The 27776-nt window shown below is 36.3% G+C and overlaps 1 protein-coding gene across 2 annotated transcripts in view; it reads left to right on the plus strand.

The window, feature by feature from the left end:
- HTR4 (5-hydroxytryptamine receptor 4) overlaps positions 1-18606 on the plus strand; it is a 117889-nt gene extending 99283 nt beyond the window's left edge. The window contains exon 6 of one of the 2 annotated variants that reach the window (XM_087924550.1): positions 17376-18606. In XM_087924550.1, coding sequence (XP_087780676.1) covers positions 17376-17463 — 88 coding nt within the window. In that variant the 3' untranslated portion in view covers positions 17464-18606. The remainder of the gene's footprint in view (positions 1-17375) is intronic. The other variant, XM_087924552.1, reaches the window with a different exon arrangement.
- Positions 18607-27776: the final 9170 nt, after the last annotated feature.

The raw sequence follows: 27776 nt of genomic DNA on the forward strand, positions 1-27776 counted from the left end.
TTTAAGGTTCTAGCATGGACAGCGTGCCCATAACATTGAAGGCTTTTAGCTCTTAGCAGTAAGAAAACAGGTTTATAACTATGTAGTACTATTCTAGAATTTCTTAATGTAAAGATTATCTAGATATGGACACCTCAATTGTAAATTTGTGTGTGGTATGTGTGTGTGTGATGGAAATATACAGTTATTTATAGTTCTGTATATTTGTAACCAACGTTTGTCAGCAGAAGTCAGACCTTGCTCACTAAAATCGTCCACTCTAGACTCTGTGCTCTATGTCCAAAGAAAATTATAATGGATCAGAATTTGGTCCAGTAAGCTAATTTAAGAATACTTTTAAAAAAAAGTATTATAGAACATAAGCTTTGGAATGAACTTTTGAGATTATCTACTCCAAGCTTCTGACCAGGATAGAAAGCCACAACTACAGTATCTCCAACAAATAACTACCCATCATGTGTTTAAACCCCCACCCCATCCCTTTCAGTGAAGGAAAGTCCATCACTTCTTGAGATCTTCTTGGTGTGGCAGCCCTTATATTGTAGATTTCTCTTTTCCCTCAGAGGTACATACATTAATCATGTGTATAGGTGTTTTTGTTTTATATATTACACTATCTAAAGTGATAATAGGAAGGAAGGGATGGATGGATGGAGGGAGGGAGGGAGGGAGAGGAAAGAAAGAAGGAAAGGACAGGACATAACAGGAAAGGAAAGGAAAGGAAAGGAAAGGAAAGGAAAGGAAAGGAAAGGAAAGGAAAGATTTCTATTTGATCAGCAGGAGCCAAAATATTAGTTTAAAATATTCGTACATATTTACTGAGTGTTCACATATTCCAATAAATCTTGTATTTATAGTTGGAAAAGTTCAGTTCATATTGATTTTAGCAAAACAGTTAAATGAAATGACTGTCATGAAATAACAGAAGAAGTCAGGAACAAATTATTTATTAGTAAGGACACTGGAATAATAATAACTTTGGCATATCTATAAAGCCTTCTTGTCAGCTTCTTATAAATTTCATTATTGTACACAGCAATGTCGCATGACGTATCAGGACTTTTCCCTCCTTCGCTAAACTGGGCGTGGTGTGGCCCATGGGCTGGGAGTTTGGCAGCCCTGTTCTAGATCCTCTTTCAAGTATAGCATATTGCATATATCTAAGCTTGGGGTGGTGGTAGGGTACATGAGTAACTTTCAGTGAGACCTGCTACCTCAAAAATGACTGCAACTAGTGTCCCAGATAAAGTTGTGCAAAGGCTTGCAGGACTGCAGCTAGAGTCTCTTCCTGCTGCTTAAACAAAATCCATGAATTTGGGAGAAATAGTTGGGGAACATGACCTTAAAAACTTTGATAAAGGATTTGTAGCATTAAAATGGAAAGCAGAATTGAGAAATTAAAGCCCCACCCTTTTTGAGTAGGTATCCCATGCATTTACCAAAAAGACAGGGTTCTGATCACCTGTTCACATCCATCCCTTTGACACTGTTTTACTCCCCCTTTGTTGCAGATGTCCCAACTTCTATAGCTATCCACGTTCAGTAGCCTCATGCTCAGAACACAAAGACTTGTTGAAATAAATGCTTAAGAATTATTCTGTAGGAAACACTGTCAGATGCATACATCATTCTCTGCTAATAGTAAGGGGCAGAGAATTAGCATTGTATCTCTTTTCAAGTGAGGCACTTGTGGAATATGTTGATTTGGAATGCAACTCTGGAAATGGGCCTTTAAAAAAAAGGCTAAATTCATAATGCATTCAGTAAAAAGAGATTTTTATTAGTCTAAATTATTTGAGATCTATAACTTAAAAGCACTCTTATATTAGTAAAAATTAATATAAGACACAACAAAACCTAGGAAAACATAAATGCAATAATGAGTAGAATTCCTGGCCAGATGTAGGAAAAATGGTAACAACTGAGTACCTTTCTGTGTCATTAACATCCATTGAGAAAGTTGTATTTGTTTCTATTTACAAAACTACACAAGCTGTATTATACTCATTCTAAGAAATGTGAACTAACCCTGAGATGAGCTACCTCAACGAAAGAATGAATATTATTTATTGCAGTCAGTGACCAGAACTGCAAACAAAATCTACCTCAAATATTTATCTTTACTCCAGTCAGTTTATCATCCTAATAGACATGTAGAAAAATAAGAAAGTTTATGATAACCAAAAGAAAAACCAAAACCAAATGTAACTTCATCTGCATTCCAAAATGTTGAGCATCATCTAAAAAGCTTTCTCAGCATTCAAGACAACCATCTGCTGATCCAATTTATCCCATATTAATTCCAGAACTCTCCTCCTGACTTGTGACCATAATCTACCTCAAATATCTATCTTTACTCCAGTTAGTATATCATCCTAATAAGTATGTAGAAAAATAAGCAGAATAATAAGTAGAATAATAAGTTTAAATAAATTTTGAACCCAAAATTTCTGTTGTTAGGTAAGACATCTGTTAACTGAGCTTTGCTCCATTTTACAACCTTTCTTGCCACAGTTGTTAAGTGAAGTTTGTAACCCAGTTGTTGGCTTCCCCATTGACTTTACTTGTCAGAAAATTGCGAAAGATGATCGCATGAGCCTGGGACACAGAAACTGTCGTAAGTATGAACCAGTTGCCAAGCTCCTGGATTTTGATCACATGATCATGAGGATGCTTCAAAGAACGTAGCTGTGAAAAACGGTCATTCATTTTTTTCAGTGCTGTTGTAATTTTGAACAGTCACTAAATGAACTGTTGTAAGTACCTGTATCTGCTGCTCAAAAATCTAAAACTAAAAAAAAATCCCTGCAAGATTATTCCCTTCTCATTTTGAAAACCCAAGCGTAGTACATAAGCAGGTTTTGTTATGGTGGCCATTTAATGTGTTGCCTGCACTTTTTATTTAGCAAAAAGTCGGTGGAGATTCATAGTCATTCAGGTCATGGTTGTCCCAAAGATGCTTTTTTCAACTGGACTTCCTTGTACTTTTAAGGGTATACTTTGCACTTCAATTTGAGATGCAGACAACACAGACTCATCCCCAACAGCCTGTGTCTGTCTTCAACAGTGAAGGGACACAGGGCAGAAAACATCCTGCAGCCAAGAAGGCTCCACCCCCATTTGCACTACTCAGGTGACTCTGAGGACACAGATAAACCCCCAGGTGGCTTTACTGACTCTCTGAAAGAATGCAAATGACCAGCTGTCTGCAAGGAATATAAATCCTTCCATTCGCCACCCTCCAGTCAGAGATGAAGAAGCATCTTGGATGACAAGCAAACCATCTTCAAAAGAAAAAACAAAAAAGTCCTGTTACCTCCTGAAAAAAGCACCTTTGAGACATTTCTATTTAGCACATTATCATGCATGCGTGTAGATATATATATTTGATATGTTGACACTCAAAAATGTATGCACCATTAAAACATGGAAACTCACAAAATTGTGTTAATTGTTCAGGCAGTCTAGATTATTGACTAAAATGGCTGTACTTTTCAGAGGGTTTTGTCTAAAACAATTGGAGACCTTTGCTTGCTTACTTCAGAGGAAAAATGTATAAGCTTCAAATAACAGCAATTAGAAATACAGTCATCAGAGCTTGGTCATGTTGCTTTTTCCAAAGAAGATTTTTCCCCCCAGTTATGATTCATTCTCTGCAGGAGGCTGTGGGCTCTGTAAGAGAAATTCTAAAAAAAGAAATTAAAACCCTTTTAAAAAGCTGTGTGATGTAGCCAGGATAACAATTGTATTATGCAGCAAATTTCAAACCCATCTTTGGGTTTGGCAAAACAAGTGAATTTTGATACCTAATCCATTTCATATTGCTGCAACAATTTAAAAACTCTGTGAGGATTGTCTCGTTTCTAAAATATGAAATGAAAAAAAAAAATCCTTCTCTTGTATTGTTAAATCTAGAAATAAGTCAACGCTCATTATTCCACAGCTATTTCTGCTTCTTTGATATAGTATGGCAAGATGAACTGTTAGGTAATCTCTGACCTCCTGAAAAGCAGGATTTAATGACTTCATTAGATGATGAAGAAACTGAGATCTATAATACACTATGAAAATAGCTTTCTTCATAACATTACTGCTCTGATAACGTTCTCTTCCTACCACTAATGGATTTGAAATTCGTGTTTGATTATTTATAGGATTTGCATATGCATTTTTTTAATTAATTACATTTAATTTTGTTAATGTTGACTTATTTTAGTATTAAGAAAGAATTGGATTTAATTTTATTAATTATCTGTCAAGCTACGATATGAATTATTGTATATGAAATTTAAAAGGAAATCAGGTTCTTAATCCTGTGGTCCACAATACTACTCCCTGCTCCATCTGACAGACCCAATTTGAGGATTTTCCATGTTGGCAGCCAATAGCCAGCATAAATAAACTACTGTGCTTCACTGATGCACATAGATTTCTGCTTATTGGTAGCCTAGCATTTTATGTCATGTGCAAAGCTATGTCTTTCCCTTCTCGCAAAGTCATGTTTCAGCTGAAATAATGAATGTGGAAAAGTTCTGTATGAGGAAAGCTAGAATTTCTGGTGGAAATACAGCCTTGTGCATGTATTTGTATGATGTGGCCATTAAGAATGTTTATGACTTGTCCATTGCTTCTAAAATCTCATTTTTAATCCTTTCTACCATTTTGTTTTAAACTTAACAAAGGTACTAAGTCAAGACACTTTGCTGCCTAAGTCCAAGAATCACTTTTGCTATTCTTTTTACAAATACCAATTTGATAGGTAATAGATAATTTATTCCACATTAGCACAGGGAAAATGTTCTCTCTTGTGCATTAAGCCAATATGTTGGGATTCCCCCCCCCACACACACACACACAAAGTAGGCTAAGGGACATAAAGCTCTTTCATGTAGTGACCACTTCACTTAATCACCCAATTCTCGGTCTCAATTGTGGTTAGTAAATAAGGACTACCTGTAATATATAACCTCACATTATATGGCAGTTCAGGCATATGGTTTAGCTACTATCTTGCCACATTTTCCATTGCACACTTTTGCCTCGTTCTGCCTAATAGTAAGCTTTGCCTGCCCAGCTAGCTGCAATTGCAGTGCATCTGATATCAGAAGGTGGCTTGAGATAAAAGACAGGTTTGCAGATCCAAATTTCTCCTCGAATATGTTCCTTATCAACAGGGAGAAAAATTGACATTCAACTAGATAGAACAGTGTGCAAACTCACTAAGTATTTCTAATCATCAGAGTAGGATATGGCAATTGACATGTATTACGTTTGAACCAAGCTTTTGAAGGTAAGATTCAAAGAATGGAGCTGACTTTAAAAGCTCACTTCTCACAAACAAAGTACATGAACAAGTATGGCTAGATGGGAGATCTCTTCTGATGGAATATTTTTATTATATGAGTTATCCTCATTTAGCAACTGAAATGTTTGAAATGCTGGAGAAAAAGAAAATAACTGCATTTGTTTCTTGATATAAACATTTGTTAGAATAACCAGGAAATTGTGGAATCTGTTTTAAAGTTAGGAAATAGATTTCCATTAAAAAAAATTAGTTTGGGGAACAAGTATTTTTTTCAGATTTGTGCTCTGCTTCATTGAGTAATTATTGTATATACATTGCTTATTTTGTTTTTATGCCAATTAACAGCCAGCATCCTTCCAAACTTATATTTTCATAACACTGCTACTTTTAAGCTGAAAATATTCCCAGCCTGTCAAAGTTCACATTGTGTCTATCACGCTATCAACTGAACTGCATGACAAATCGTTGGCATTGCATTATAACTGGACTCATATTTCCATACTGTGTATTTGCTGGGAGCAGTTCCAGTACAGTCTAGAAGAAAATATTCCACTTCATAGCAGAGACTAAAAATATGAGTTAACATCTTCAATATTTCAGAAGTATTGAAAAAATATGGTTCACTTTATTTACAATATTTACCGAATTTATGTAGTCACATGTTTCTTTGGGATTAAATTGTGGCTAACATAATTTTTAGATATTGTTCTTAGACTTCTTTGCTATATACATCAAGATTATATAACTCAAAGATTTACTAGGAACAGTAGAGAAATATAGTTTCAGCATTCTCTGGTCCAAAAAAGCCTGGGAAAGTGTGTGTGTGTGTGTGTGTGTGTGTGTGGTGTAAAATGAAAATATAAACTTACACTTTTACTTTCTTCAGTGTTGTCATGTCAAAGCAAACACTTATGGGCGAAGTTTAATTTTACAAGATCAATGAATGCTCGGTTTCAGACATGAATGATTCTGTTAACATGAATAATTCTGAAAATATAAAATGAATATTTATCAGATTATGGGGAATAAAATCCATGTCTAAATGTAAGTACAGTAAGCTTTAAAGTCAACATCAAGATATGAAACATTTCTTATCCAAATAGGGAATGGAGAAGAATAATGTGGAGCCCATTAAGAAATGGAAATCTTGACTCAGTCTATAGATAAGTGCTGTGAATGTTTTCATTACCTTCACTCACTGTCAGACAATGATAAATCTTCCCTTCCTCGTCACTGGACTTCCTTAAACAAATGAATGTATTTTTAAACTCAAACACATTCACGGTTTTAAGAAAATCAAAATGTAGACAACTATTAAAATGTCAAAAACACTTTTTTAAGTGGGAGTAGATGCTTTCAGAGGTTTCATAGAGTTAGTTGGATATCTTTACTTGGGAATTCTTTAGCTAATCAGTGGCCTTAATTCTGATGTCAGTAACATGTGGGTGATGTATAGAATTCAGCAGTTAACTTCAAATTTTGGATGGGAGATTTTTTTTCTTTACAAGTAGAAATGGGAGTAAAAAATCACTAGGAGACACACTATCTCTATTTCTACATTAAGATCCACACAAATTCATCCAGATTGCCCCAAATTATGTTGTTGAAATTCAGGCATTTGGGGGCATGAGGTTGTATACCTAATGGATTTTTAAATTAGAAATGGGAATCATTTGCCTTCCAAAAGACTTTTTTATCCAATCCTTAAAAGAAGAATGATGAATGAATGAATGAAGCTGAAAAATTGGTTTCTTTTTTTCCTGTGAATCCGCTAACATTCCTGTGTTTTTGCCTGTGGCCTTCCAGCTGTTCAAAGGAGTAAACTGTATCCCTTAATCCTGGGGATGTTTCAACTAGATTTATTAAAGAAATTTGATTTCTCATATGACTGACATCATAATAGGTAGAGCATCTAACAGCATTCTCATATGACTGACATCATAATAGTAGAGCATAATAGGTAGAGCCTTAGGTGATCTCAAGAGTTGGGTCATGTTCTTGTAAGTGCCATGGTGAGCTGATGCTTTGCTGGCTTTTGCTGGCTGGGAAGACAGGTTTTGAGAAGTGAATTGTCACTGGATGCTGGATCAGCATGATCTCTCCTGAGTAAAGGAGAAAGAGATGAAGTCATTCATATGACTCTGTACAGCTGCTCCTCATGAGTAGATTACAAAAACGGCTATCTTTATGGTCAACTAATGAGTGGAGTAGCTAAGAGTCAGGATGACATCCAGGTCACACTTGCAAAACAGCCTTTATGACCATTAAGCTATGGCAAGCCTTATATATTAATCTTTTTAAAAATTATTTTTGCATACCAGAGAGATTAAAATCCATTTGACTGATGATGTTTTATTGTCGTCATCTCCTAAGTTCTACCACCTTAAAAATGATGGTATAAATTTGAATTTAAAAGTTTTAAATATATTATTTTGGGACTATGCAGCAAAAGGGTACTAAGTACACTATATGGATTTTGGAAAGTTAACAATTGATTAAAGGACCAGAGGGATTTGGAATGATAGTGTTGCATTATTTAGAAGCTATTTTCTCATGGGAAAGTGGAGTTTGCTTTTTTTCTTTTTCTTTTAAATAAGGAAAACTTAAAGGCTTAACACTAGAGCCAAAGGAAAAAGAAAATGGATCAGAAATACTCAAGGCAAAATTTTGAATATTTTTTAGCTAAGTGTTTGGAAAGAATGGGTCAAATGCTTGATAAAATTGATAGGGCACGTATTAATGAAGTGTAAAACACAAAGAACTGCAATGGATGCCTATAAAATTAATTGGTAGGTGGATTAAAATGTAATACAAATAGATCTGATGGGTGACTCATTCCAAAAAAGGATAATGAATAGATATTAAACCAGGAAACTGATTTGGATATTTTCTTCTTCTTCTGGATATACAAAAGAGCTCTGCTAAAATTTGGAAGAACTCTTTTAGAAATGACAAATACATTTTACTTATTAATACAAAAGAATGTTAATGTTCTGAAGGATTTTCTCTTTCAGACACAGATGAGCAGAAAGCTACTTCTGGGAATTTTTTTTTTTTGAAGGGGGTTAAGGAATAACTTTAAACATCAGGGAAGATTAATAAGATTGGCTTGTTCAACTAGGGTTAAAAGAAGAAAATAGTTGGTTGCTTTTACAGAACTTTTACTGATAAAGATTGATTGACATAGTATTTGAACTTTTTTTTCCTTGTCTAAGAGATGAATTATGAGAATAGAATAGAATAGAATAGAATAGAATAGAATAGAATAGAATAGAATAGAATAGAATAGAATAGAATAGAATAGAATATTGGCCAAGTGTGATTGGGCACACAAGGAATTTGTCTTGGTGCAAATGCTCTTAGTATACATAAAAGAAAAGATACATTTGTCAAGAATCAAGAATCGTAAGGTACAACATTTAATAATAGTCATAGGGTACAATAAGCAATCAAATCATACTAGGAAACAGTCAATATAGATCGTAAGGATATAAGTGACAAAGTTACAGTCATACAGTCACAAGTGGGAGGGGATGGGTGATAAGGAGTGATGAGAAGGTTAATAGTAATAGTAGTGCAGACTTTGTAAATAGTTGGGCAGTGCTGAGGAAATTATTTGTTTAGCAGAGTGATGGCATTGGGGAAAAAACTGTTCTTGTGTCTAGTTGTTCAGTGTGCAGTGCTCTATAACGTCATTTTGAGGGAAGGAGTTGAAACAGTTTATGTCCAGGATGTGGGGGGTCTATAAATATTTTCTCAGCCCTCTTTTTGACTCATGCAGTATGCAGGTCCTCAATGGAAAGGAGGTTGGTAGTAATAGTTTTCTCTGCAGTCCTAATTATCCTCCGAAGTCTGTGTCTGTTCTGTTGGGTTGCAGAACCAAACCAGACAGTTATAGAGGTGCAGATGACAGACTCAATGATTCTTCTGTAGAACTGTATCAGCAGCTCCTTGGGCAGTTTGAGCTGTCTGAGTTGGTGCAGAAAGAACATTCTTTGTTGTGCTTTTCTGATGATGTTTTTGATGTTAGGTGTCCTTTTTAGGTCATGTGATATAATAGAACCTAGAAATTTGAAGGTCTCTACTGTTGATACTGTGTTGTCTAGTATTGTAAGAGGTGGTTGTATGGGAGGGTTTCTTCTAAAGTCTACTGCCATCTCTATGGTCCAGAAGAATACCATGGTCAATGGTATTGAAAGCTGCCAAGAGGTCAAGTAGAGCAAGACAGATACACTACCCGCATCCCGCTCCCACCAGAGGTCATCAAAAAGCATGATCGATGCCATTTCTGTCCCATATCCAGACCTAAATCCTGACTGGTAAGGGTCTAGATAATCCACTTCATCCAGAAACCTTCTCAATCACCTTTTACACCTTTCTTTCTCCTTCCTTCCTTCCTTCTTTCCTCCCTCCCTCCGTCCCCCCTTCCTTCCTTCCTTTCTCTTTTTTTTTCTTTCTTCTTGAATTTCTGTAGTTTGTTTTGGCTTTCATTCTCTTTATTTACAGTTCTAAATAAAATTACTGGGAAATAAAAGAGATGGTCTTGGTTGATACTTAGATGGAAGACAGGCAGGAAATCCCAAGACTATTGGCTAAAACTGGAAGGTATTTTGAAAAAGGAATGCAATAAAAAAATGCAATAGCATATTGCTTCCTTATTTTGGCCAATAGAATTATATGGACTATTTAGAAGTCATGACTGATTTTGAAATCTTCATGTTTACCTTGTCAAATCTCCAACCAGAAGATGTACCTGTATTATAGGTAAATCTCCAAGCAAGGCAAATAAGTTATATCCTTACTGTTTAACTGATTTTTCTTTTTCCACATACATCCTTCTTGCTTGGCAGAGTTTTTCTTCTTAATTCTCTTGACTGAAATACAAATGGCAACAATGGGAGAGTGGAGAAAATCTCATCTTCCTTCAACTGGCCAAGCTCTGCTGGGCAAGCTAAATACTAGATTTCAAACAAAGAAAACAGACATACAAAAAGACACTGGGAGGATGAATATTCAGTAATGATGGAAAAGACTGTGAAGTTCAATAATTGGACCACATTTATAACCATTTGCTGTGTCTCACAGTCATATGACTGCAATATGTTTTTGCCAAAAACTGCCATTCACTTTCAGCAAAAAGGCCCATAATGAATAATGTGTTTGCTTAATGACCAGGGTGTTTGCTTAACAACCACTGCAAAAAAGGTAACAAAATCAGGTCTGGTCACATGATGACAACTGTCATGATTTATGACCATAATGGTAGGCTTACCTGTATTCCAGATGTGTTAAAAATATTACCGAAATACAATACATCTTATTTTTAAAATAGGAATAATAGAGAATTACAACATGGAACAGCAATATTTGGAGGTGGCAAAAAAAAGTGGGGAAGTAAAAGTCATAATTGTACGTAAGGTGCCACAAAATTAATTGTTCTTTTTGATAAGGAGATTTGACATAGCTATTTGTTTATAGTGTAGCTTCAATTGTGTTGCAATTAACTACACTTATCTGTACCATACTTAGAGACTGACTGATAGTAATTCCTCTTGACCTAAGAAGATATACATACAGAATACACACACACACACACACACACACACACACACAGAGGATTTCCACCTGTGCTCTAAGAATGAGAACAGATGCTTCACAGTCTGCAATAACTAACAGAGTCATCTTAATCTTTGTACTTTATGTCTTTATGATGTGATTGTGAATTATCTTGTTTGTGTTGTAATTAAAGAGCTGAGCAGATGGAGGAAGATTTATTTCAAGGCAAGACATCTACTGAATTAACTAAGTCAGGGTTCCCAATACAACCCTGATTTATTAAATGGAGAATTATGTATGCTCTGTTTTTATTGAGGTAAAATGGCACAGAGAGACAGATATTCAGCAGAACAATGATCCATAGTGAAGTGTTATTTAATAGCACAATGGATAGGCTTGTTTTAGTATTAATATTGTTTTAGTTGAATGCGTATGCATCATGCATATAATTAAAAATTAATCTTACTCTCCCTTTCTCAATGTTAACTGGTTTCCACAATGATTCTAAAGCCATTTCTATCCCTAAGCCAGATGGAAAATGAACTTTAATAAAGGTTTATTGACATCTCTCTTGTTTCTAAAAGTTGGATGAAAACCACTGGCATTTTTTAAATATCTGGGATGTATTGGATGCCATCTAGATTGGGGGAGGGGAAAGAAGTGTGATTGAATTGAGTGGTACTGAGTTGTCTTTTGTTTAGTAAGCTTTCTATTGGTTATCCTGGAATAACTGCTTCCATCAGATGCTGCTTTTCATTTATTAACCAAAATTAGAGTAGTTAGTAGTTGCACTGAATTTACACAATGAAAAGTTAGGGATGTCTACAACCTGAATGGTGCCCTCTTTTTTACAACAAAAATTAGGATTCTTCATAAAGTATGAGAGGAATCCAGAGTTTAGCTCAGATGCTTCCTGCTTCCCAAAAATGATGAACACTGTTGCAAAAAAAATGACATAGGGATAATGCTTTACCTCTTCTCAAAATATATGACACCTCCCCTCCATAATCTATGACAACCTTAGTTAAATCAGGGCTGATAAAAGTAATAGGATTATAAGTCCATTTGGGAGCTAGGGATGTATAGGTAGTCTTTGACTTACAACAATTCATTTAATGACTGTTCGAAGTTATAGTGGCACTGAAAAAAAGGACTTATAACCATTTTTCATGCTTACAACCATTGCAGAATTCCCATGGTCACATGATCAAAATTTAGACACTTGGCACTGACTCATATTTATGATTGTTGCAGTGTCCTGGATTCATGCAATCACTTTTTGTGACCTTGTGACAAACAAAGTCAATGGGGAAGCCAGATTCACTTACCAATCATGTTGCCAACCACTGCAGTGATTCACTTAACATCTTTGACAAAGAAGGTCATAAAATTAACTGTATCACTTAGGAACAGAAAGTGGGCATAAATTGAGGACTACCTGTATTAGGATTAGGACTAATGCTAGACTGGGATGAGTAGGAAGTTGGGCTTCAAAAAAAATAAAAAATAGAACAGCACTGAAATCTCCAGCAGCATGGGAGTCATTGTTGTGGTGTAGACCTTATAATCCTTTTTCCTAGATGAAAATAAAAGTAGGAAAAGTTGGCCAGCCAGCTCCCAGAAGAGCTTTGCAACCTGAAGTTCCCAGAATTATTACGGCTGTTATAAACCTATCAGGAATTTCAACACGACACCATATCACAGGCTCTGCTGCTGCTGAAAAAATGAGGTGGAGATGAACTAAGGGCAAGCCTGAGAACCAAAATTCTGGCTATGCCGCCACTTGCTTCAAAGGGGCTTCAGGTGGGGCTTCAGGAAAGCCAAATGTCTTTCTCCAATTTAATTTCCAGTTGTCAGTGTGTCGGCTCAAAGCCGATTTTGAGGCTGACACCAGTAGGGAGATCTGGCCATAAGCACAATGTTTTATGGACCTTTGCTTATTATGTGTAAAAAGAAGACTTCTAGGCTAATGAGTAGGCTTCTATAAATGGAAATTCTTTCGCTCACCTTTGTGTTATGCTTTTTAGAAGGCCCAGTGAAATCTGCCTAATAGGTTAAAAAGAAAAAATGGACAGAAACAACTATTTATCTCACTAAAATACAAGAGGTGCTAGCAGCTCTGTTCCTACAAACCTTGGGTCTATCATTTGTTTTGTGTCCAGTGAAAAATTATTTGGAGAGTCGACTGTATAGGAATGGAAAAAGAGTGATTGTATGTGATGTAAATATGTGCCTCCAAACGCAGCAGCGCCAATTGCCATGGCAACATAAAAGCAAAGCTGGCTAGAACAAAAAAAGAGCAGATGCACAAATGACATTGTGGTGCCACAACTGCATTTAAGCAGCGTTTGGCATGGCTGTGACCCATAATATATCTGTGGTTTCTTCCCCAAACCCCCAAAACTTTAACCTTAGACTGTCTATTATCAACCTCACCCCTTTCCTAAGAGGTCTGTAGGGGGCGTGCATAAGCGCACCTACGTGCCTACCGTCCCTGTCCTATTGTTTCTTTTATTTTTCTTATATGTACCCATTTCATGTATTCATAACTATGTATATACTTATACCTATTATCTTGTAAGTGATTGACAAATCAAAATAAATAAAATAAAATAAATAAAATAAAATATTCCTGAAATAATGTAGGAAGGAGAGTGAAGATCAGTCCTCAATAAAGCACGCCCAAATATCAGCAGGTTCGAAGCCAATTGCAATTGATGAAAACTGATTTGCTAGGAAATGGTTAAACTGACAGTGTAGTGAGGTTAGAAGCCAGAGGGCACTGTGAAAATTTCATCTAATGGAAAATAGATTCCCGTTGGCTGTGGAACTGTGGCTGTGAACCTCTTGATGTTAGTAGCAAACTTGCATTGAGGCGACCTTTTAGTCTAAAACTGTATATTTCTTCTGAGAGGAAATTCTTAGGGAGAAAGGTTGATATTTAGCATTATATATAAGACCTTCTAATACATGCTGCTTGCTGGAAGTGTCCTGTGACTAAATAAGGAAAATAAAGATTTTATCACATTTGCTTTTTACTTTCAATCGCTTATTGTTTACTTCTTTTCTAACTTGCTTGTTGTTGTTTTTTCACCATATATTAAAGACATTTTAACAGGGAGGCTCATGGAGATTGCAGAGACATTCTTTGAAGTAAGAATTACAAGAAGCTATAGGCTCAGCAGGTGGCAGCTTCTAATTGATCTTGACTAATTTGGAAAAAGGGAAATCAGGTGCATTTCATACTTGAATAAGAAAGTGTCAAGTAATCATGGAGGTCCCAGTAGAAGACAGACCACATGTCCATGAAGTCACAAGGAATTAAGTTGATTCAAACCGAATTCATATGCACTTCATTTTTAAAGAATGCATAACTCTCAGAAAAAAAAATAACTTGGGTAGGAAGAGATAAGCTGAAGTGAAAGAATTTATCTGTCTATATACTGTATAGCAGGGCTGTCGAAAACTCGCGGCCCATGGGCTGGATGCATCACGCGCTGGCCATGCTCACATCCAGTTTTAGCAAAGGGGGGGGGAAGTCCTGATACGTCACGTGATGTTGCTATGATGATGTGAGTTTGACACCCCTGCTGTAAATCAATGTTTGTCAACCTGGGCCACTTGAAGATGTGTGAACTTCAACTCCACCCAGAATCCTCTGGGTGACCAGAGTGGCTGGCTAGGGAATTCTGGGAATCGAAGTCCACACAACTTCAAGTGTAAGAAACTGAACAGAATATCTGCCTGTGTGGGCTGGGTATCACCATGGGCTTGGGAGTATGAGTACGTGTGCTTCACCTGAGATTTAAGTGTAGCTGGGAGAATGGCCAATTGAGATTTCTTTTCTGAAACTTGTGTATTTCCCTGATTAATAACCATTTGCATGTTGTGAAATTATTATTCTGTGGTGTTTTATATGTGTGCATGTGTGTATTTATGGTAGGGGAGAAATATGGAACTCTAGCCTCCTATTACTAACTCGTGAGTAGCAAGGGGAGGGATTCAGGTGGTTATCTGTTTCTCAGGTGGACAGGGAGGTCCTGCAAGCATCAAACCCTTTTTTTTCTTCCTGATTGGTTTTGGCAAAACTGAAACCAGTAAGATGAAGTTGCTAGAGAAAATATAGGCAAACACTTTAAAGATCTTTTGGGTGCTGCTTGGGCTCAGTTTGAGTCCTGTATTACGTCTACTTTGTTTACTTTGTCTGTTTACAGGTTAATAATTTATGCAGCTTGGTATTGCTAAGCTGTTTCCGGAGGTCTTTGCTAGTTTTTGTCTAAATGGAAAAGAAAATCTTTTAGCTTTTATTTCCTTGTGTTAGGTCTGTATTAGCACAATGCAGCTCCAAACTGCCTGGCTTTCTAATGCTGATCAATGGGAAAAGTGTAGCCATTTATTTAAACTTTTACTCACAGTAAAGGAAAATTTCTTTCTTTGCCCCCATCCTGTTTTCAGTAAGGGACCAACTCTCCTCTTAAGAAAAGGTGATGGTAACATAACTGTTCCCAGGTGAAATAGTCAAATCCAGACGCCCAGAAATGCAGGCTATGTATAGTTGGGAATCTCAGAAAAGGCTATAGCAAATAGATCAGGGGTGTCAAACTCACATCGTAATGGCTGCATCACAGGACGTATCAGGACATTTTCCCCTTCACTAAACCAGGTGTTGGCATGGCCAGCACATGTCACATGTGGCCTGTGAGCCAGGAGTTTGACAGCCCTCATATAGATGTAGAAATCATATATCACTCTCCCTCTTTGCCACAAAGCACCTATTGTTCTAACTATCAGTAAATTTCTCCTTAGTTTTAGGTTGCTTCTTTCCTTGATTCCTCTATCCATTATTTCTTGTCCTGCCTTCAAGTGCTTTGGAAAACAGGTTGACCCCCTCTTCTTTGTAGTAGCCCCTTAGATATTGGAACTCTGGTGTCACATCACCCTGGTTCTTCTTTTCATTAAACTAGATATACGCAGTTCCTGCATCTGTTTGCCTTTAGTCTCCTAATCATCTTTGTTGCTCATCTCTGTACTCTTTTTAGAGTCTAGATGTCTTTTTTATATTATGGAGACCAAAACTGGATGCAATATTCCATGCATTGTCTTACCAAGATAATTATAAAGAGGTATTAACATTTTGTATGATCTTGATTCACTGTTCTTCATTGTATTGCATTTCCAATGTCTCTCCTAGTACTACTATTATTAGGAGGGAATGGGTTTTTAAATCAAACACTATGATCTTCTGGGATCATGTCAATCAAATGGAAAAGGTATGCAGCATAGGAGTGCCCCTGCATACCCCAAACCACCTTTTTCTCTTCCAAGCATTCTTGCTATATAATAATTTTCCTTTGGCCCTGAACATATGTAGACATTGGAGGCCTGAAAGCACATTGTTTCCAGCATGGTACCGATGGCCAAACAAACTAAGTTCATGCCTAATGTCATTAATAGGTGTAATCCCAAGGGGAAATGGTTAGGTTAGATCATCTTGGAAATTAAATTTACCCAAGTCTTCATTTATTAGTGAATACATAAATGGAAGGTTTTTGTGAGCTGTTTGATCTTCTTTTTCCCAATCTTCCTAATAGATGGACTGATCTATCTAAAAATAAGGCTGAAAAGTCCATTTGCTATTTTTGAAAAACTCCTCCTGCTTTCTCAAAGTCCTAGAATGCCCTTATATACTTTTCCAAATTGAAGAATTTCATTTTTGAATATTAACTACCTGATGTCCTTCCCTATCACATAAATTCTCTGAATAGTAGAAGAAGAAAAATCAGCATCACTTACAGATCAAATTAAGTGTTTTTGTTTGTCAACTATTGTATTCATAAGTAGTTATCACAAAATATTTCTGGGTCAGAGAGGGTTACTTTCTTGATATACCATGGAAAATACTGTGGACCTTGGTATCTTTATATGCTGTGGAAAGTGCAGAAGAAAAAGGGGCATCTGAGATAACAGCGAGGAACACTTAAATGATCAGTGAATATTTCATCTTAAATTTGCTTTCCTAAATAACAGAGCTGTCCATTTTCATCCATAGCCTATAGGGGAGGGGGAAACTTTTAATTCTAACGTCACTGATTATTATGTATTAGGTCCTCCTATGTGTGATAAGCTGCAGTTCTCAGAAAAAGGAAAGCCAATTCAAGCTCATTCCTTCTGGGGGGAAATAGCACAACAAAATGCCGAATAGAGCTACAAAGTTGTGTTAAAGATATCCCGAGCTGTATATTTAGTTACATTAGTAAAGAAGGAAATTAAACAACAATATCGCTGTATTTTTAATGTTCTTGATATTTCAGCTCATAGTCTCAATAAAAACATATTCCAAGGGCTGCATGATAGAAGAGCAGCTGCTTATTTAATTTTAAATTTGGATTTTCAGGTTCTTGGAAAGTGAAGCATGGAGGATCTTCATGAAGAAAATGAAGCCTAGAACTTCATACAGGGACACTCAAGGCATTTCTTCCATTGGTTTCTAATGTCATTTCCCCCCTTTTTATAGGTACACAGTCTTGTACAATGGTCATCACCTGGAACCTGACAAGCTTCTTATCCACAATGATCCAGAATCCCAAGAGTCCTGCTTCTAACAAGTGGTCTATGCTGAAAGACACAAGAGATTCATGCATCAGGAACTTAAATGCCAGATTGATATTGTCTACATTACCATAATGCTGTCTTGTATTGGCTTGACATTGGCACCAACAGCTCAAGTGTGCTGAACAATAACCTAGAGCGACATGGAGTGGTACAGAGTTACTGTTGCTTCTGATTGATGCTTGGAAGTCATAATGCTTTGCATGTGATGAACAAACGATAAGCAACATGCTTGATTGTCTTTGTGTTTGTTCTAAGTGATGTGTCATTCACACATCTTTTTCTTGTGTGTTAACAATATACGTCTTTTCCCAGACCTTGAAGTTTGGCCTGAAAGTGCTAAAATGCAATTATATTTCTGCTTTACCAAAAACTGAGAGGTTGCTTCTCAATTATTTTTAATAATGAGCTTTGCCGGTGATGCAGCAACAAAAAGGAAGCATTGTTGTGTGTTGTTTTTCCTAGGCTGTTTGTACATGCCAAAGAACACGAATCACATTCTTGAAGGTGAAACTGATGCAATACCCGTCAAAATGATCTACTGTAAGAAAAGTAGTCAGTTGAGAAGAGTCATTTTTCACCAGTCGGAGCCCATTAGCTTTAATCTCCTGACATTCTCACTAGGATTTTCAACCCCTGATCTTCCTGAATTGAAGAAAAAGTTCTTTGGGGACTTAAACAATTGAGGAAACAAATAGCTCACCTATAACAAGCCAACTAATTGGCATCTTATGGCATGTTTACTTAGGCACATTCAAATCACCTCTGTAGTTAGATAATATATTGGAAAAACAATTGACGTTGTCATTTATTTCTCACCCCAATTTGTCACAAACTGGGACATTCATTCTGGGATGGTGAACAAGGAACATAAAAGCAACTCAGGTGTCTGAGTTGATCAGGATTTACTATGATCAGTGTGCCAAAGAATCAGGGCCATAAGATAAATCAGGAGGAAGCCATTTCCAGGCACAAATGACATAAGCTTCAGCAACTTGCTGAAATAATAATGGCAATAGGAACAGTGACTAATAAAGGGCATGATAGCAAGGAAAAGTTTAGTCTGCAGATTCTGAGTAGAAGGTTAATTGACTGAGCTCCCACAACATTCTACATAGTAATGTGACTTGTGGACCCGTGATTGAGGGTGTAAACCCAGCCATTAAGGTTTGTAAACTGTGTTTTATGGATCAGTATGTTGCGTGAGCTCAGGGTGAAGATCAGCAGCAGAGACTTTAAAGAGCTAAGTAGAAGCCCACCGGCACCCCGAGACACTTGATCCCCTGCCTGGAACAGTGAAGCTGCAGGGTTGCCCCTCTGGACTAACAGATCAACCTATAGCTCCTTTGCTTGACCTGCAGGAGGACATTAGATGCTGGTTGCTGGGAATCTTAAGCTTTCAGATGCCTCGTTCCTTTACTGCTGTTTTTCTCTTCTTGCACTTTGCAGAGCTATTTCTCAACATGACTGTCTGTTTCAAAGGATGAAAGAAGAATGTCACTGTCAACAGTTCTTTCTGCTGTGTCCTGCATGCAGATGTTACTCTCTATATTAAATTTTTCCTTTTTTTCATGTTATATTGACAGGCATGGCTGAAGAAATCAAGGGATGCTGGAAGGTTGATTTTCATGTTCTTGGAAAGAAACAGATCAAGTATAAATCTGTAGTAGGGCGGTGCAACATTTCAGCATTGATTCCCAAAAGGTGGTTGGGTGACACAGGAGCACAAACGTAGCACCTGTCTGACATTATTGAAGACAGCTGCACGATCCTGCATATCAGCTGCTGTACTTGCACAAACACTGAAATCCTTTTGGAAATTGGGTCTGAACCATTGCATTGTTCTTATTTGTCCCGTCCTTGACTGAAAATCTAACCCAAAGGTGAAAACTGTGTTCAAGAAAGTGGATAGGTACTTTGTTACATTGTGTAATTATGTACAGACATTTTTTAATATACAGGAGATAATTCTGCATTATTTATTATTATTTTTAAAATAAATAACTATTTGCCCATTAAAGGCTTCTAAGTGTACAAGCTAACACCTTGTTAGTTTTTATTTGTGCTTCCTATTTTATTATTCTGTGGTTCTGTGTCAATTACTCAGAGTAAAAAGAAGGTACCTTTTTAAAGGGACAGAGCAAATGCAATTCAAAAACTGTGTTATTGGTCTGGTCTTGGCAGATAATCTGGTTGCAAGGGGAATTTCAAGTTATTTATGCTGGCCTTCTGTTAGACCAGGGTCCCCAAACTTGGCAACTTTAAGATTTACTCAACTCCCAGAATTCTCCAGCCAGCATAGCTGGCTGGAGAATTCTGGGAGTTGAAGTTTACAAGTCTTAAAGTTGCCAAGTTTGGGGACCTCTGTGTTCTAAGTGCAACTGACTTTAATTTCAGTAGTTGACAAGATAATCCCATTTCACATCTGCTTAGAATCTCACAACGTCAGTGAGATTTAGTCCAAGGTAAATGTGCAACAGACTTCAGTTTTGTTGTGTTGGTTCCTTCCAATTGTTCAAGATATATCCCACAATTGAACAAGAATATACCGCTATATACTCTGCTCTGCAGGTCCCCATATAAATTCCCACTGGTGAACACTTCTGTCCTACAAAAGAAAAAAGAAAAAGAAAAAAGCCTTGACTTCACTTTTAAAGGGCAGCGAAAATTAGAAGTCTTTCTAGCTGGGTGGTTTTCTTGGCAACAGTAAGTCAGTGGTTTCCTATTACTGTTTTTAGAGGAATCTTTTTAAAACTTCCCAGGTCCAACTGTGCTTAGTTTTCTGAGCTATGCTAATATCAACAATGTATCTCTTAAAGCAGGAGCGTCCAAACTTGGCAATTTTAAGACTTGTGGACTTCAATTCCCAGAATTGCCCAACCAGCATGACTAGCTGAGGAATTTGGGAGTTGAAGTGCACAAATCTTAAAGTTGCCAAGTTTGGAGACCCCTGTCTTAAAGGGAAGCTTTAAACCAGGTTTCAACCTGGAGAATTAGAGAGCAAACTATGTAGAGGGTACCAAATGCAATATTTATGAGTTTAATGTAGATTTGAGTTAGGATAGGCCAATGGGTTGGTCTACTTGTATACTTGTATCCCACTCTATTTCCAGCAATCAAGAAACTGGGGGAAAACCAGCTGCTGGTCTGTTCCTTTTTGCTCTCCATGGGAGAGCTTATAGACTTTTTCATGGACTACGCTACTACCACATATATTCATTATACACATGTCTCTCTTAGGTCTTGGGAATTCTCTTAATCTTTTCCCCTCCATTCCCAAGCATTCCTCTTGTATGCAGTCCAAGTCTCACTGGCATACATCAGGATAGTTAGCACTACTGCTCGGTAGACTTTGAGCTCTGTAGCAAGGCTTATTTCATGGTGGTCCCACATGTTGGTCAGTAGTCCACCAAATGCAGAGCTTGCCTTGGTGATTCTTGGCTTTCTCTATATAACAATGTTCAAAGGTTACTGTGAAAGTGCCCCCCCCCCCAGCTGACTGCCAAAAATCAAACCAAAGAATTATAAGAACAAGAAGAAAAGTAAAGAGAATTAAAATCCTTGCTGGGTTTGCACCCAACAACATTCAGAAGTGCACAGAACAAAAGAGAACTCATAGGTCACCAACATACACTTGGTCAGCAAAAGAAATTTTCCTTTTACACCTGCAGTACTAAAAAAACCTTCAGTAAACAGATCAAAAACCAGAAGCCAATACTTAAAATGGTTTTGCAGCAAAATGTGCTATGAGCTGTATCAAAGGTGTACAACAGCATGAACAAAGTGCATACATCTAAGCATATCATATCTACCTAAAGTCTCAAATTCTCCAAGAACAAAACAGCACAGGAATGTTCAGAGCAAGACTGTCTTGCCCAGTCAAACGCAGGGTTGCCCTTCTCATAATGAGAATACCTTCCATGACCATGTACACCCCACTCACCCATTACATTGACCCTTCCCACCTGGTCAGGCAGGGAATTCAGTGTAGATCTCACAAAGATTTCAGCACTGTGAAAATCAGTATTAGGAAAGGAATCCAACATCTGACAAATGCTTTTGATCACTATTAATGGCTTCTCTTTTCTATAATCTGATAAATATTAAATGACCTTTAATGAAATGACTTTATTTCTGAATTGCATTGTAATAACTAGACATCCATATATCAACAATTTTAATTTATGCTTTTTTTATTGATTAACTGGGCCACTGCTCTTTCTCTATGTTCACACTTTAACACAAATTCCTGAAATAGAATTTTATAGTCCCCTTAGTCTGTCCATAGTGCAGCATATTTGCTAAATCACCTTACCTATAACAGCGTTGTCTTAATATATCTAGATTGTTGCACATACATTCATATGTATGTGTAGTGATTGCTTATCCTCTACTTTATCTGGAGCACACACACACACACACACACGTCATCACATTGTTTCAGTGTAGGAAACCTTTGTTCTCATTGTAATCCAGTTTTGCCTTGTAAAAAAAACAATTTAGAAGAACACCTGGCACAAAGCAGATATTTATTTGCCTTCATGTTGTAGCTTTTCCCAACTCTTGCATGATTCTGTCCATCAGCTTTGTGGTTGGTGCAATATCAATAACCCAGAATCATAATATTGGTAGGTACTTAGATTCAGCCTTTGGCTCCTAGGATTGAAGTGTCTCATCTACATAAGAACACCATTTTGGAAGAATAATAGACTACTTTTATTAGAAAGGAAGGTGGAAATATTTAGGAGTTTACTTAGGTATTTATATACAATTAATTAGTGTTGAAGCTAGAATTGTAGGCAATTGATTGTTTTGTTTTATTAAAAGTTTGGAAATAAATGAACATACTCAAGCCTCTTGAAGAGACTATTTTTGAAAGAATCAATTGCCCTGAAGAAACAGTTTATGAAATGAACCTCATATCTCTGAAAAACTATTCTTTCCTGAGCTTCAGATACTGTCTCTGTTATAACATAGGTATACCTGTACTTTAAATCAAGTTACCTGGAAGTACACCTGGAATTGGGATGTCCTTTGGAACTGATATTTATCAGGCTGTTCAAAGTTGGTCTTTTTCAAAGCAGATCCAACCTGCTTTGATCTCATACAAACTCATTCCCCACAGTTTTAAAGCAGCTACATCATTTGAAACATTTACCAGCATATGCTGATCCTGGCTGTAAACATGAAATGTGTTTCCTGTAGAATTACCAGTGAAATGTTCATGCATGTAGAGACAATGTACACTGGGCACTCTTCGAAGCAACTGTATGTGTGTCCCACTGGATGTAGCTGCTTTAACTGCTTGAGAAATGTTTCACTCACGATAAAACATCACTATGGACAATCTTAGTATATCCAAGGTTTTAGAGAATAGTTTTTCAGTTTAATATAAATCAAAGTCTGTATAGACTGTGTAATTAAAAAAAAGAACTTTCTTTTTCAAAATATGTATCCAAAGATCATGATAATGATCCATTTGAAACAAACTAGTGCAAGATGAACCCCTGTTTATTGAGGATTATTGACCACAATCTACCAATCTGGTCCCAGGCAAGCTGGTAGATGGATATTTTTCAACTTGCCAGATAGCTTCATATCTATGAGAGAATTAGAAATAATCCTGACCTTACCCTTTAACATAACACCAGCTCTTGATGACAGTATTATTTCATTGCCTATGGCTACTTTGAGGTAGCATTTTCTAAGGTCTTAAGCAATGACAGGTCTTCTCTCTCTTGAACTGAAAATTTCAGGAATTGCTCCTGTGTGTAAAACACCTCTTTAAGTTATGCCTGTACCCAAACTGAATTATTCTCTTCATATAACATGTATGAAGTATCATTAATATTAGGAAATAGCATGTGAAGTTGTTATTATTGCTATCAATTCTATCCACTTGGTGTCTTTAGTATTCTTGGTCTGAAAAGTAGAGCTACATGAGTCATTTTTGTTCACAACAAACACTAGATCAGACATAAATAGAAATCCAGGCTTATAAAATTATTCATCTAACTCCTGATGTCCCTATTAATTTGTAAGCAAAGTGTGGTAGATTTTTTTTACAGGTTTAATTGTATGAGGGGAAAACATTTTCAACATTGTGCATCCATTCACATGAGAGACAAAAAGAGAGAACCTTTTATTTCATATTACTGTGAAAAAAAATTCATTACATTTTGAAAACCAGTCAAATTGCCAAACTATTTTTAGTTATACTCCAAGCTGATTATCGTTGTCCTGGAACCATTTACAGACTCTAAGTACAGCATAATACTTATTAAATATTTTCTAGGCTTCATAATAAATATTAAACCTTCTCATTTGATATAAGAGACATGATCATTTCAAAACCATTCTCCACCACTAGATGGAAAGTGGTGAATGTCTTTCAAGCAAAAAAGAAACTTAGTTGATAATTTTCACTATCTTTGGAAAAGTTGGGGGAGAGAGAAGCTTGGACAAATAAGGGAAATATTTGTTTACATTTATCCATTTACTTGTATTTCATCTTTTCAAAGATCTTCAAAGAAAGGCCATAGCAGAACCCCTGCTTAAGGCTTAAATAATTAGTTTCTGTGGATGGGATTCATCTAAAATCAATTCCTCGCTAACTTCTGGACCTTTGAGATAAGAACAGTACAATTCCTGCCCTACAGTGTTGTGAAAGAAGGCAGAAGATCCATATTGTTGAAATAAGAAGCCACCTTCTCAGCGGCCTGCCTTTCTGCTTTAAAAAATGAAAAAGATGGAAGAAAGACAGATAATCTGCACTTTTAGATATCCTGTTTACTCTTTCTAGGTTTGTAAGCCTCCATATGAAACAGTAAAGCAATGAAGATCCATAGATCAGGAGTTTTCAAAGGATTTTGTGCTGAAAGCTTTATAATGATAAATGATTTGGTATAGAATCCTTCCTATAAATAAAGCAAATTATTTCTTTGGGCTTCAGAATAAAATAGAAATAAATGTACCATTTACTTTCAATAATCATAGTTTTAGTTACACAGCATATAAAATAATAATAGTATCTTGCAACTTTATAAATTTAAACCTTTTTCACAGCAAGTAATAAATTGATTGCATCTAAAACCATGTTTTAAAGGGAAATGGAGATTTGCTTAGTTTTTCATGATAACTGAGATCTGGGTTTTATTTTTAGGTAGCTGTTCTCCTTTCACTTTCCATGGTATGGATTAGTATTTTCTCTTTATAATGGCAACTATAGAAATTTCCAACTTGGCTACCATCTTGTCCAAACCGGTAGCAAATTCTGGTAGTAAGGGTTAAAATTAGTGCACTAACCACAGTGGTGCAGAAGGTCCTTGACACCAGGAACCATTTGTATAATCCACTGACAGCTTAGGGTTAAAGAGCCCTCCAACTTTGGAGCCTTCTCTTTCCAGTGGAGTGCAATCTATCCAGGGCAAGCTGCTTCACATCAATCCTCAAGCTCAATTTTGTCTTTACTACTAGTATCATTGACTTGTCTGGATTTCATTTAAGCTTCCCTCATTATAAAGATTAGGAAGCATCAAGGTTATTGATGACTTTATTGGAATTGGATGGAAAGCAGTAGCAAAAGTGGATAGCATAATCACACTATAAAACTTGACCATTTGATCACCTGGGTAGCATGGGGACAAAATATAATTGTGGGATAGCTTAGGTCAACAGCCTATGTGTTTGACCAATAATCCCCTAGCACTACCTTCTGGACATATTAGAACAAAAAAGCCAGTGTCCATAAGGTCCAGCCCTGCCAGATAACCCAGAGAATGTCATGAGAAATGATATATTAACAGCTATGGAGATATCTAGAAAGCTTATTTATAGATATCATTATACACCAATGATTATAGAATAATAATTTTCCTCTCAGAGGTTGGCTCAACCATTAGGACTTCCAAAAGAAGGAATCAGTTTTATGTTGTGCCATACCTTGGGGAAGCATTTCTTTTACAGTATATCCAAAAAACATAATATCTACAATATATTTTCCTGGGTAAATCTTTAGTAAACCTGTTCCCGTTGAGAGATTTAAGAGGTCAAGTATTATATTCTTTCCTTGAATATTGAACATATTATAGAAAACATACATAAAATATTTCTAACTTTTCATTATATATAATTTCAAACCCTTCAATAATTTTTCTTACTCTTATTACTTGTTATATCTTTTGAAGTCTCAACTGCACTTCCTTCATCAGGTCTTCTCTTTTTACGATCCCTTCTCTTAGATTCTGCTGGGTCTACTCATTTCTTATCAGCATAGCCTGTTCAATTCCTCTTCATAGCCTCTTCAATTCCTCCCAATTATTCAGGCCTCGTTTTGAGGGGCCTCAATTGAGGAAGAACTGCCTTGCAAGACTGAATTTTCTGGGAGCCTGTATCCTTTTAGTCATATGCTTAGTGAAATTTCAAGAGAGGGGTACTATTAATATCTCAGGTAAACACTGATAACCTGACAATTTTTTCCACTGAGATGTCTAGAGGGAAGAGGATTTCTGAGTTGAGTCCGGCTTACTGAAGGAATTGATTTCCCTGAACAGAGCCTTTTCATTATCTTCCCACTCAGATTACTAATTCTTTAAAGTATGCCAGTGAAAGGGTTCAGGAAGAAAAGGAATTGATATCTGCTAAATGGATTACAGGGAATAGAATAATCTGAGGATATTGTTGAGGTAATATATCACAAAATATCTAAACATTTTGGGAAACATTTCTTATAAGCAAGCTTGAAAGAGCAGACCATGACAGAGGATATACCATATAAATTAAATATTTTTAGAAACACATATCCACGCACCCACCACATAATTGTCTGATTGGCAGTACAATGAAACCTTGATTTAACCGAACTCCATTTAATGGTCTTTGGCTTCAATGAAGCAAATTTCCATCTGGACATCCATTGTCACTGAAGTCACTGAACAGGAAAAAGTCCACATGAGGTATTGAAATGTATGATAATTTACCTTAATTTTATGGCATTATGTCATTTTAATCTTTATTATGTAAATGACAGTAATAGAAGGAAATGATGTAATTTGCATCAACTGTATAATGGTGCCATTATACAAATAGCATACATTTCCATGATGATATACTTCTGTATTCAACCTAAACGATCTATTCACACAAGTTTTCACTCTAATATTTTACAAAGTTGGCTCCAATGATTGACAATTACTAAATGAATAGAGTGTAAACTCCAGCAATCTTTTTTATTTTTATAAGTTGCCAAAATTGCCGGTGAGCAATTTATAGAATCTAATATGCATCACTTAAATAAGTAACACCTTAGTAGTCACTGTTAGCAGATAGGTGCTAAAACAATACCTCGACAAATATTGTGGCTTTTATATTATACAAGCAAAAAAAGGGGGGGGGGTATCGATATACAGATGAGCAAGACTATTGCCCAGGTAACTTATTTTATTTTTAGACCTTTTAGAACTGTAAAACAGCTACATCTAGTGGCTGAATTGTTTCTAGGCACGATTCCATAAATCTCTGATGGGGGAATTTAATATGTGAAAAGCAAAGAACAAAGTATCTAAAGCACACATTGAGGATCTTAATCACTTTAATATTAAACTTATGTGATTGGTTGACTCCAGGTTGAATCGGTCGTTTTCTCATGCTCGATAAGGTGTAACCTAGACAATTTTATCAATTGTTTTCAAGGCAAACCGTGGTAAAAGGCCATGTTTAATAGAAGGCAAATTTAATTTGATATGATTAGAGCTTGACTAGATATTTAGGAAAAGTCACGATCAATATATCTGGTGGGCTAGCTTATATCCTGTGTTAAATAACCATAATTATTTGGTTATGTTAAAATTTATCTGAATATATCATCTTTAATAGAAAGAAATGCAAATTTCTTCATTTAGGGAAAAGATCACATGCACAGATATAGAATGGGGAACATACATATATGAAGGATTATTATAATGTATTATTAAATAATCAAATTGTTTTAGCAAAATCTTATGGGTGTAAATATGAGTATGAATCAGAAGTGTCACATAGCTAAAAATAGGAAAAATATTGATTTTATATCATGGAATTTAACTGCCCCACTTTATTCTGTATTGGTCAGATTCCACCACACTATGGACATACTATGTCCTTCTCTGGATCTACTCTTTAAGAGGAGTTCAGGCAAAATTGAAAGATTTATAGAATGGTAAGAAGGATAATCAGGTGCCAGAAATCATTCAAGCCTTGGGAAGACTGAACAGGGAATATAATAGCACTTTAAATATTTGCAGATGTCATACAGAAGGCATGATTAAGA

Source organism: Pseudonaja textilis, chromosome 2 (assembly GCF_049901715.1).
Source record: "Pseudonaja textilis isolate UNSWEBS1 chromosome 2, rPseTex1.2, whole genome shotgun sequence".
Classification (NCBI taxonomy): Eukaryota; Metazoa; Chordata; class Lepidosauria; order Squamata; family Elapidae; genus Pseudonaja; species Pseudonaja textilis.